This window comes from Stegodyphus dumicola, chromosome 7 (genome assembly GCF_044657685.1).
Source record: "Stegodyphus dumicola isolate Sdum_Otavi_A_Nest chromosome 7, ASM4465768v1".
Lineage (NCBI taxonomy): Eukaryota > Metazoa > Arthropoda > Arachnida > Araneae > Eresidae > Stegodyphus > Stegodyphus dumicola.
This window is the reverse complement of record NC_140774.1, coordinates 178,532,586-178,546,125: the sequence shown is the minus strand read 5'-3', so window position 1 is coordinate 178,546,125 and position 13,540 is coordinate 178,532,586. Positions and strand designations below refer to the sequence as shown.

Here is a 13,540-nt window from a genome sequence, read left to right as displayed (position 1 = left end):
ATAGCCACAATCATATTTCCTTTTGCCGAACTTCAATTCAACAACTACCATTTTATCTTTCCCTCCCATCTTCTCAGACACAGAGGCGAACCAACGAGCTCCAGCGAAAGATTTTTCAACGTAAACAGGGTTGCCATAGAACACGCAATCGCACCAAAAACCAGCGCAGAACACATATCGCCACATTTGGTGAAATTAGGGTGTATATTAGAGTTGTACCGCAGTTTTAAAATGGAAATGTCATTCAGTGTTCTTCTGACTGAGAGTAAATGATGTTCTCTGTCCCTTCTCTTGTGCTTTTAAAGCATGCAAGTCCATCTGGAGGAAATAATTCAAAATTCTAAACTCAAAGAACCTTCCGACCAAGGTATTGGTATAGAATACCAGTACCCTCGGCCATATTCTTATGTTGCGAAAGAAAAGCCAAAATTTTTGGCATCTACCTTATTTAAGAGGCTTTTTAAAATTCATGGGGAAAAAAAATCGTTCAAAAAAACATGCAAACACTTGGGCAAGGGCAGGCAGAATGCTAAGTATTTCCTCACATAGCAAAGCTAAACATGTTTTTACGTTGTTGTGCAATCTAGAAGCTGAGCAAACAGCGATTATTTTGCATTCCAAACACATTTCCAGAATGAATTGTGTTTGTGAACAAAAGTACCATTGTTTTTGATTAAAAATCTGTTTATTTTTAAAATCCCATGTTTATTTAAACAGAATTTATTAGCTTTTGCAAAAGGACTTCAAATGTTACTTGCATTAGTCGTGTAATTCTTGTTAAATGTGTAAGTAGAATTGTCTCCCTTTTGGCCTTTTTCCCACCTCCCCAGAAGCCTCCAAACTCTAAAACTTTGTTATCGGCTCTCGCATTAAGGATTATGTAATTTAGATTAAATTTCAGTGCAGTTTTCTCACAGGTGGTAAATTATCATCTTCGTTTTTCAATCTGTTATCTTTATTATCGGAGCAACACGTGAAGTAAACTTGAATTTGTTTATGACTTACCAGCTCAGAAAATTTGTCCAAATGTTTTATTTCATTACTTGAGCACACTTTTCCATGCAAGATCTATAATCACTGGCTAAAAAATAGCAATCCTGAATAGCAGTATGAATCTACATAGTCTACATCCTTTCATTTTTTCACTAAATGCTTCAGTATCTTCTAGGTTTGTCTTTTCTGCATTCATATGAAAGGTAATTTAATGAATCATATTTTAACAAGGTATAGTTTATTTTTTAAAAATTAATCAGGTTTCTGTAGGAATGATAAATCATAAACATTATGTGGCAGTAATGTGATGCTGTGCTGAAACATACTTTTAAAGAAGCTAATTAGTATGAGGCTGTTATGACTTCAAGCATCCTGTGTGTAGCAAAAGTAAATTATGTAAAAATTATTCCTCCAAAAATAAATTATTAAATATTTGCTGTACCTCAATTGCAATAAAAAGTCATAAAATACGTCTGTTGCAGCCGGGTGTCTCATCCACACATCACTAGAGATTGCATTTGCATTCAGAGGACGGGTGATGTGGATTGCATTTGCATTCAGAGGACGGTTGATGTGTATATGCATTTTAAGCTGGAACGTTTTTATGAAGGCTACTAGATGGCATTCTATGTCCATTACTTTTGAAATGAACACAGTTTTAGGTTCCTGACTTTGAGTTTGATATATTCTGTCTGACTTTAGTATTTTATTCATCAACTGTTGCGAGGGTGTGGGGGAGGAAAAGCGTAAACAGAGGTACTTTTAGGGTTAATATGTCGAGTTCTTCAGATATATTTCCGTTTCTTCTCTTTTTATTTCAGAAAGCCTCACGTCCAGTCTATTATGGCGGCAAGGCACTATTTATCAGAGGAATAATACCCTCGTATGGTTAATGAACCATTTACTAAAGCAGATGAGAGTGGTGATTCGTTTTCTAAAGAGTTAGAAAGTGATACTTTTTCTAAGAGGAAAGTGATGCTTCAGGATTTACCAGTCTTCATTTTAAATTTTGTTACTTCTTGCTGTAAATAGTCTTTATTGTGTTGTTTTATTAATTTTAAACTTTATTGATTAATTTTATCAATTAAAACTGGAATTGATGAAATTCCAGTTTTAATATCAAATGGAATAATTAATATCAATTGGAATAATTTGAATAGCGCTTCCGAAAATTATTTTAAAAGATAAGGAAATTTTTAAGTATATTTTCATGTGAAATAAAGAAGAAAACATTATTAAGTGCTAATTTTAACATATATAAGAGCTCGAGTAATAATCTAAAATGATACCAAAAATTACAGTGCTAAAAGTGAAACTTTTTTTCTGATTTTTTTTATAAAATTAGGCTTAGCAATGCAAAATCTCCGTCCTGTACAGTGACTGCCTTCAATTTCCTTCCATCCCGCACGAGCCCCTTAAACAAAGGTGCGCCGTCACAAAAAGGTTAAAAAGGAAAGCTGTCACTAACAAAATAAATATATTAATTAATTAAGATCACGTGTGATCCTAGGAACTTAGAAGGCTTAAATTTGTCTGCTATTTATTTGTTACATTGCCAATGTAGAATTGACATCATCACGAAATTTTGAAAGTGTAAAATATTTCAATACGCTCTGTAACACTTCCATTGCGTTTTAATAGCAATATCCTACTATATACTTTCAGTTGCTGTCTGTGTAATCACAAATAGGAATCAAATAGAAAATGGTATTTTCCCTTACATTGAATTATGGAATTAATAGGGTAAGTGTATTCCAGAAGAGCCAAGCTAAGTAGTAATTTATGAGAGCTGTATACCTTCGAATACTTTTTTAAAAATTTTTTAATTTGTGCATTTAATTTTGACTTTAAAGTAATTAATGATGAAAAAGTGAAGTAGCTAAGTTATTTAATGACCATTAATTTTGTATTTTTGGAGTAAAGTAAGAAAACAAGCAAAAAATCAGCAATATTTACAATAAATTGGAAACACTGTTAAAAAAAAAGTATGATATATTTTCATATTTTGTAAAATGCAAACCCATCATAATAATATTCTCAAGGAGGTAGACTATTATTTTAAAGCTAGGAAGTTTAAAAAAAAATTTAAGCTAGAATGTGTATTATAACAAGAAAAAGCATATTTTCTCATTAAAATTCATGTTTACCATATAATAACTTTATAAAAAATGCATTTATCAATTAGTAAGTAGTCTATCTCCTTACACGAAGTGTTCTAAACATGTATACCAAATTGCATAAGATTTCAACCGTAATTTTTAAAGATATTGGATTTCTTGTTAGCATTAAAACATGAAAAATGAGATAATCAATTACCTACTTTTAATCAGTTTGTAAACTTAAAATTCCCCTGATTTATAACTAATGCCCTCTTGTTTTTCAGAATTTACATTTCCCCACTCAGCTTTTTAAAGCCAAATCAGGGAATGTCGTTTTGCGTTGTTGATACGGTTAACATCAAATTTTCATACTCGTTTGCAGTGTAGTAACCAATATCTATACCTAATTTACCTAATCTGTACCAATATCTATGTATATCTATAAAAATTAATGAATATTACTCAGTAATAAATAAAAAAAGCTTATCAGCAATGTAAACACAGAATCCAAACACGAGCAAAAATGCATTAGTGAATTCATAAGACAGAGCTTGAAAATATGCTAGAACTTTGTTTTGTTGCCATCACAAAAATATTTTTTGGTCTTTAAAATGCAATTAAATAAAGTGTTAAGCCCCAAAAATAAAAGTAAACAACTCTGACACACCCACTTTGGCCTTTTAAATATTTACATCTTATGCACTTACAGTATGCTTTTCGAAAACAAGGTGTCAAATAAAGTATCATAACTCAGGTTTAAATGAATGTAGGAATAAAATTCAAACAGTTTTGGAAACATAAGAAATAAAACTTTCATCGAGTGTAAGGGGGAAAAAAAAGGAGTTTTTTAACCAAAATCTAGGTTTCTAAGGTATACAGCCTCCTTATGAAAAATTTTCTTTCATGAAGTTATGTGAAAGGTTTTTCACAATAATGTAACGTAGAGTTTAAAATTTCGGTATTTTTATAATTGCGTTGTATTTTTAGTTTGTAAAATAATAAACATATTTTTAGTGAAAAGTTTTTTTAAATTTAAAATTAAACATTAAAACAGACTATAAATTATCTTAAATTAGCAAAGTGTTAAAAAGCCTGCAATATATTTTCAAATTATATATAAATGCAAAATGAAAATGAAATTTGAACTAAAAAAAAATTGAGAATAAAACATATATTATATATATATCATAAAATACTATAATTCTGTTAAATGCAAAAACTGGCATTTTTACAGATATCCTTTGATTATGTGAGTAATTAATCCCTTGATATTATTACATGCATCACAATGTTAAATAAGATATTTTTAGCAATGAAAGAATTAAAAGTTGTTTATAGTGTGTCCTTGTACTAATAATTTATTCTATTTTTATGTTACTTGATTAGGAAGAATGGTAAATGAATACAAAGTAATATCTTTTACGTACATTAGTTTCCACAATTTTTGGTTGAGGGGGAGGCTGTGTTTGGGTAGAGAAAAAGTTTGGGTAGAGAAAAGTTGCCTAAACATTTTAGTTTCATCAGCATAAACCTCATGTAACAAATGAAATGGCTATTTATATTTTTGCAAACAAGTATGGTATAATCAACATCTAAATCTTCATCCGCTGCTGTTACTACCTCAGATCGTTATCTCCTTTGGACCGTAAGTATCATGGATTTTTTTCATTTTGTAAATGAGTATCATGCATAAATTAACAACTTCTCAATATGCATGATTAATTTAAATTTACATTTAAAAAAAAAAAAAAAGTTATTGAGATCCCTCAAGCAGTTGCTGTAGAAAAGATAGTAACAATTATCTCAGTAAAAGTTAATTGATGATTTCTTAACAATATATGTACACTGCGCAAAAAAAAGGGGGGCAGTTCTATATCTCCCGTTCTACTGGGCCGGTTGACCGAATTCCATGTTTCATGTCTCGAAAGTGCGACTTAGGATATATATTAGATTTATATATAGCTTTATTCTAACATAGGTATTTTGACACAAAATCAGACTTTTTCTGAAATGACATACCAATTTTTTTACATATTTCAATTATTATGTCAGACAGCCAAGTTTTGTAAAAATCGTACGACTAGTTTTTAAAAAATTAGCTCTCAAAATTTTAGCTCCTCAATGTTAATTTAATTTGTCATATATTTATTAATATTTCTTTTTCTTTATTTTTCCTTACACATTTCAAAATTCAGGTTCATTCCAAATAAAATTCACCCATTTTTTATGGTTTATTTTTAAAATTTGTATTTTTAAATAATTTTTAAAAATTTTTTGAATAAAATTTTGAAATAGAATCTAAAACATTTTTACCATCATCTTAAAGTAGATTTATTTCTAAGCATACCTGCAAAAAAGTAAACTTTTTATTAAAAATTTTCTAAGATATACACGAATTTACATATTTTCGCGTTTTGAAATTTGGCATCCTTTTTTTTTTTTTTTTTTTGAGCGATAATAATGCCAAATGTGGTTTATGGGTTTTTGTTACAGTGAACTGCCACTGTTATTTTTAACCTTAAATTTCAAATAAATGTTTATGGAGAATTAATTATATGAAATTTTTTCCCTCAATGATGCATAATAAATATTTATTAATACTACATGAAAAGGTATTTTTTTTAATTATAGATGATATTCAAATTTTGAACTTTTTTTACTTTCTTTTTTTTTTTTTTTTTTTTTTTTTTTTTTTAATATTTGTAAGAAATGTTTACTGTGTTATCGTTTGGTACTTTACTTTGACTGCATTTAAACTGAATTGTCTAAGACTGAAAAAGTTTGATGTTTATTTTCACAATGTTTTTAAGCAAACAGGACATTGACAGTTTGGGTCATGTCCCAGCTTTAAAAATTATATATTATAAATATAAATTTTTACATTAATTCTCTTCGAAAGAATGTTTTATGTAGCTAATTTTATCTCGTGTTATAAATTGTATAAAAAACATGATCTTTAATATGATTTAGATTGTTTGTAGCTGATATAATAACCGGGTAACTCAGTGGTACAGAATTAACATTGTTGGACTGTTTTATTTCTTTGTCATTTAGCAAAAAATCTTTTAATTTAAATATTTATCCTTTGGACTTTGCTTTAAACATTATTTATAGTTAAAATGCCTATAAAATGAAAAGCTGTCAGCTGAAACGCAGTTGATGTAATTGATATTAAAAAAAAAAAAAATTACAAGAATGCAAAATTTTTATGGAAGTGTAACAATCGATAAATCTTAACTTTCTTGTGCTGAGCACTGAAAATAAATGTAGAAGGAAAGAAGAAAATTAGGGAGAAAAGTAAGTAAAAATTTGAAGGGGAATTTGGCTGTCAGAAATACCAAGGTGTTTCGAAAAGTTGGATGCTTTTGAATATACTTTCAGAATACTTCAAGGAATTTGGGTGTTCAAAGAGAAAACACTTGGATGTGTACACCAGCAAATACCATCAATTGAGCTTGTGCTACCGGAAAAGACAAAAACAATATCATTGCAGATTTAAGTGAAGAGCGACTGGTTTTCGACTATATGTTTGTATAAATTTAAATTACATTATAAAACATCATATCATCATAAACGGAGAATCCAGTGATGTATGTGGATGTCACCTAAAGATGTTTTTCCTCTTGATGAAACCAGTCTTTCCTTTCATCTCATGCCTTAAAATGCTTAGCCTCTAAAGACTAATAAAGGCTCAGACCATGTACTGATGAAATGGATTGCATTGGATTATTAAGTTACGGCAAAGCGGGGCTATCTGCCCTAAAAGGAGGGATGCCTTCGTGAAGAACTGCTCAGCATTTTGTGGGCCTTTATGAAACGGAAAACGATAACTTTATTTAAAGTGAATGTCAGAAAATCAAGATGTTTCAAAAAGTTGTATGCTTTTTAATATACTTGCAGAATACCTGAAGAAAAAGAGCAAGCCATTAAGAAGAAAAAAAAAAAAATTGCAGAAAATTTATTTATTTATTTACTTGCAGAATACCTGAAGAAAAAGAGCAAGCCATTAAGAAAAAAAAAAAAAAAAAAAATTTGCAGAAAATTTATTTATTATTTTTTTTTTTAAATTTATTTATTTAAAACTTTTTAATCTTATGATATTTGATTCTTGCAATTCAATTTCAAAAATAAAATATTTGACTAAGATATGAATAACATTTTAAGAAACTAAATGTAGGATGATAAAATTGTGTAAAGCAATGAGCATAATGTTAAAGCAATATATGCAAGTCATCCTAATTTAAAATGTTGGTTATACATCTTTCTCATTTAATATATCTTTTCTAAATGGAACATTGAAAGGCGGGTTAAGTGTGCTTTACTGTATTTTCTCTTTTAATATATTCAGTTTTCAGATGCATCATAGTCTGGGACACAAAGTATTCTTCCGAAAGAAACGCAATTGAAATAAATAAAATAAAATCCTGGAAAATTTATATTAATAAATATATTTAAAATGCTCAGTTCGAATGAATAAATAGAAAATTTTAAAACAATTAAAATAAAAGTTTAAAAATTACCTAAAATAATAACTATGCCAAAAATCATAAAGAAAACTATTTGAAAAAAAAATAAACGATGCAACTTTTATTTAAGCTACGCAGTTCAAATGGTTAAATAGAAATTTTTAAAACAGTTATTCGAAAGAAGCCGTGCAACTTAAACAATTAAAATGAAATTCAAAAAAGAAAAAATTACTTAAAATTAATAACAATTATAATTAAAAATATAATATAAAGAGCATTATTTGAAAAAAGGAATAATTGTGACTTTTTTCCTGCTCGCGAGAAAGGAAAATAGTTTGCCATATATTAAGAAGCTCGCCAAGTGGCGCAAGCTGAAAAAAGCGACAACAAACATTTGTGAATTTTTCCATAAATTTCGCACCAAATCTTAACAAAGTATCATATTTGGGCGTAATTTGAGTCGTAGAATCAAAATATGGAAAAAAATTGGATTGTTATTTCAGAAAAAGTCCAATTGTGTGTCAAAGTAACTATGTTAGAATGGAGCTATATATAAATCTAATATATATCCTAAGTCACACTTTCAAGACATGAAGAATGAAATTTGAATTTCATCAATTGGCCCAGTGGAACGGGAGATATAGAACTTCCCTCCCCCCCCCTTTTTTTCGCAGTGTACAGCTATGGGAGAAATGATTGCTTGCTAAAACAAATTATATACACAGAATTGCCAACTCTCCCGACAACCGACTTTCTCTTATTCTTAAAACTTCTCATGATTTTTATGTAGCTTGGCTTAATACTTCGTTATTTGCATCCCAAAAAGTGATTTTTGGCATCTGAAAGTGCTTTTTCTCTAGATGCATATAAAAGGAACCAAAGTTGTTTCATCACCGAGATATGGCGCATTTCTGCTTTTCTATGAAAGTCCGAAAACATTGTGTTGCAGTTCTCCAATGAGAATCAGACGCCACTGTGGGTCATCTAGCATATATTAGCCAATAAGCACAAAGCAAGATCAAGGTTGTTTATTTTATTCATCTCACCATTGAGTAGCGTACTTCCCAGAAACAGATTAAGAAACTGCAATATTTTATCTTAGTTATGTCTGCAAGAAATGTAATATATTCATGTACTTTTCAAAAATCGTACACAGATACATTTCCTTTATTATTTCATCAAGGAATTGTAATATTGCATTGTGTATTGCTTGTCATTGCAATTGTTTAGTTTTGCATGGTGGAAGGTCCAATCTTCTTAAACATTTGTGTACATAAAGGCAATGTGAGTTGTATTTGAAGTGGAGACAAAGGACCAAAATGTTATTAATGCAGAATGCCTGTTCTCTGCCTTTTTACTGGAGCACGACCTGTCACTGAATGCTTCGGATCATGTTGCAGCTTTTTTAGAAAAATGTTTCCAGTACTGAGAAATACTCAAGTGCAAGGACAAAAATGGCTGCAACTGTAGAAGAAATTGGTATGAAAAATAAATCTTCAGTTGTTTATTTCATTAAAACAGTTCCTTTCTGCCTCTCTACGGATGGAAGCAATAATACGTATGTAAAGCTATATCAATTTTTAGTCCAAAGGGGCAGTTTCCCCAGAAGGAGTATTAATTTCATTTTGGCATTTTGCATTGAATCACTAAAAATGATGTATCACTTCTTCAGAATGTTGCCAGTAATTTTTTTAATTAAAATTTTTGTAAGGAAAGTTTAACAATTAAAATATCTTTCTTCTTCTACAATTTTCAATGTTTTCCCCCAAATTTTCTGATTGTGTTTATTAGAGTGTTCTTAGTAACTGTAAGGATCAATTTTTCAATTAATGAATAACTAGTTTCTGAGAAAAAAAAATAAAAACAAATTCTTATGTAAAAACTTTGAAACAAATATGATCTCAGTCACATTTTCGCTTCAAATAGTTTTTCTTTTCAGTATTTGTAAAACCCATCCTTGTTTCTTTAAAGTATATAATTTTAAATAACCGGTAAAAATATTAAGTAATTTAGCCCATATCTGTATAAGTTTTAGAACTTTTAAGTAAAAGGATTTATCAAAAAAATGTAAACTGAGAAAATGCAGTTTAAAGAATGTAAACTACCTAAATGGTCATTAAATCATTTCAAATTTCTTAAAAATTTTATTGCTGAATTTCAATACATGTATATACAATAAAACTTAGTGCTATTCAATTTGTTAATATAAACATAAATTACAAGCTTTTATTTAAAGTCTTTGTAAAACATGTTCAAAACAATTTTAGTACATGAATTAATTATAATATGTTTTCTAAAACATTTATAATCAATTTTAAGACATTTATAATTAATATTAATAATTATCATTTTATTTATTTTTTCAAAAAGCAGAGTTTAAAATTTTAACAGCCACAAAGCATTGTATTCAAAACCGTTCAGCCGCATACGGGATTTCATTTCTTTTTTTAACCATTTAGTCTCGTATATAAAATGCATTTAAAATTAATTTAGGTGTATTTTAATTAATTAAAGAGTTAAACTCCGATGGCGTTCTATTATAGCAATAGTAAACAATGTCAAAAAAGATATAAGCAAATGTTAGAAATTCGCCAATCCGATTTGCGTTTGTGACATCATTGCTCACAGTGGCTTATGGTTTAAGGGATGAAAAACGATGTGCACCTGAACCGGTCCTGAAGATGAAACTGCTTCATATCCCCATTTCTCCCTACTACAAAGAGCGTTGCATGTGAACAGGGCTATAGGCTGGTTACTGGGGTGAAGTTCTACACCACATCGTAAGACTTTATAGCAGCTTTTGGTCATGATTTCCTCTTCGTAAAGGTAGCATCTTTAACCAGCACCTGGAGAATAAGGGTATTTCTCACATAGAATAGCTATGATATTCCAAAGCTCTTAGTCTTGCTGAAAATCTCGAATGCCCTCGGGCATGCTGTCTCTGCTCGTTTAACAGCTAGTCGCAGGTGGTTTTAAACTGCTGTTATGGAGGCATGACCATTGCTAACATCTGCAATAGTTCGTGAACTGTTTGAAAGAATCAGAAGTTGCTATAAAGCTTGTGTGAAGGTCCAGTTTGGTCACATACTTTTTTAATGTAAGCTTTGTTTGTTTTTAGCTTTAAGCATGAGTTTGTTACTGTCTGAATTGTGATGTCATGGTATAATTTACAAAATCTAAATATTGTTTTTGTTCATCGTGCTTATTTTCTTCCATATATCGATACATTTGCTGCCTTTACGTGCAATTTGATGTTAATCGAAGCTAAATTTTTCCACTTTTGTCAATTTTACTGTCATGTGCTTGACTTTCAGAAGTCACTTGTAAATGAATTACACTAGAAAAACATTCATTAGAAATGTAGAAGGATGAAATGTATCTGTCATTCTATTTTATCTTTTTATCAGTTATAAAATGCCACAGATTCTCCGGAAGTTAAATGGTGAGGTCATGTTCTGTTTTCAGTATAATTTGTTGTTCAGTTCTTAAAAAATTCTGTCTTTGACTTTACTCTTAGGAAATTTATAGCATATCTGGTCAGTGTAGTTTGAAATATAATTGCCAAGATAAAAGAGCACTGAAATTTTGTATCCAAGAACCTTACTATCAGAAAGGAGAAACAAAAACAGTCTTTGGTAGGTAATCATAATTAGAAACTTAATTTTGCAAAAATTATCCATAAAGCTTTTCAGTGGGTGGATTTCTTTGAAACTGTTCACAATTATAAATATTAATCTTCTTTCATTAATGACATTAATGCCATTTCAGTCTTTCCTAACGTTTTCTGAAGTTCTAATACAGTACAAAGTATTGTTTTTGTACTATACTTTGTACAAAGTCTGTAATCTGGACTCGGACTTCTGTGATTCCGGATTATAGATAATCAATTTAAATCTGGTAAGATGGCATGCAGAAATTATACAATTAAAAATATGGAACCATAATTTATAAAATAAACAGCAATTAAGATCTAGAGGGTATAAAAGTTTACAAAAAAAAGTTTAATATTTATTTGTTTACTTTATTAAACATTTCTTTCAATGTAAGTTGTTTAAGTTGCTTCGTTTTTTGTGCTAATACTTTCTCTTTAATTCTATAAACAGACATAATTTATTGTTCAGTTACAAAGTTCCACTGTTCAAGTCCTGTAATTGCTGTGTCGAGAATACCAGCTAATTTGTCAATCGAAATTTTTTCGTTTTCAATAACATCTCTGTCACTTTCTTTGCTATCGGAAGCAGTATTTTCTGGATCTAGAACCGTACTACAGATTTCACCATCCGTTAACTGATTGATGATTGGGGCAATGACGTCGCAATGAAAAACTTCTATTATATCATCTTCATTTATTACCGCTTCTCCACATTTCTTTACAAAATTGAATAACTGGAAAATTTCACCTTTAGTTTGCAATGTCCGAAAACCTTCAAATTCACGGCTGTCATCTTCATCAACCTCACCATGAAATATGGTAGCTGGCCTGTGCCAAGCATTTTTTAACGTACTTGGAGACACATCCTCCCATGATCTTGCTATGCTCCACACAGCAGATTTTATGCTAAAAAAGTTCAAAATGTCTTGAATAGTCTTCCATTGTTCAAGGAAATTTAACATAGATTTTAAAAATGCTACTTTATATTTGCATTTCAGTGCGTGCACTATTCCCATATCCATATGTTGAATGATAGATGTGCAATTTGGAGGGAAGAATAGTACGGATACATTATCTTTCACTTTAAGTGAAATATGCGCTGAACAGTTGTTAACAATCAGGACTATTTTTGAGCCGTCAGGTAAACCAACCAAATTCAAATATCACCGAGCCTTGGGTATAAAATGATTTTCAAATCAATCATTCATCAACGCTTGTGTCATCCATGCTCTTTTTATTTGCGCGATATATAACGGGGGAAATCGTTTCTCCTTTAATCCATTAACTGCCAAAACTACAAGGAATGTTTCTTTTCTCATGAAAATAATAACAAATATTAAATTAAGTATTTATAACATGAATTTACATTGAAAATTTAAAAAAAAGCTCTTACCTGTGGAAAAAGCGAGTCTTGCATTCGCGCAATGTCAGCGGAATAAGACTACGGATGTTTAGTGAATAGAATTGTACTCGTGTGATGTTTCTTTTGAGTGGAGCGCAGGATTACTTTTTAGCTGTATAAAGTTTTATAAATCTACAAATCACTTTACTTGTAATTAATTTAATATTAAAATATACATTATATTTCTTTTATAAATACAGATTATTTCATTTGAAAGATTCAAGCATGAAAAGCTTGATTATGATCATGATGTAAAGCTACATTACATACTTTGCATCTATAAACAGTCTGGCTATGGTACTCTTTACAGCAAATGGTTTTTGAATACTGAATTTACTAGGTCTTCCTGTTGCTGATCTATTTCTGGCTAATTCTACACTCTCAATAGGAGTTTGCAAAAGGAGTAATGCATTCTCGCGTCTGAAATCTAAAAGAAACTTTATATTTCCAGTAGTAAAAATTGGTGATATTTAGTAAGTTTAGATACGGTCTCACCTCATATAATTTATCGGTATTGTCAAATGCAAATTCTGCTTCATATTCCTGTACTGTAAATGTGATATCAATTCTCGTATAACAGGAATAGAAATGTCCTTATTAAAGATCAATACACTTTTTCTTGAGGTAAAGAATGATATCCTGTAAGCAATGATATTCCAATAAGTAAATCTTCTCATATAGGCTTCAGATGCTATAAATTCTATGGTTTTTTTTTTTTTTTTTTTTTTTTTTTTGAGCATATATATTTGTCTGTTCAATGAGAAGAGAGTAAATGTCTAAACCAAAAAGAAAGTCGAAAATCTGTGCACTAGTTTTACCTTGTGTTTTGTCTTTTATAATTTCTCTTCTATCTCTTTCTTCGTGTTCTTCCTGAGACATAACTAACAGTTCCTTTTTTATCCAATTCAAGATTTCAGTCTTCTGCTTT

At 29.8% G+C, this 13,540-nt stretch overlaps 1 protein-coding gene across 4 annotated transcripts in view; it reads left to right on the top strand.

Moving 5' to 3' along the window:
* The window catches only part of LOC118198443 (phosphatidylinositol 4-kinase type 2-beta-like), a 28,243-nt gene that overhangs the window by 7,994 nt on the left and 6,709 nt on the right, over positions 1–13,540 (top strand). Inside the window, exons 2-3 of one of the 4 annotated variants that reach the window (XM_035370117.2) lie at positions 2,659–2,736; positions 11,076–11,193. The exons of 2 other annotated variants lie outside the window; for them this stretch is intronic. In XM_035370117.2, coding sequence (XP_035226008.1) covers positions 2,698–2,736; positions 11,076–11,193 — 157 coding nt within the window. In that variant the 5' untranslated portion in view covers positions 2,659–2,697. The remainder of the gene's footprint in view (positions 1–2,658; positions 2,737–11,075; positions 11,194–13,540) is intronic. One more of the 4 variants, XM_035370120.2, reaches the window with a different exon arrangement.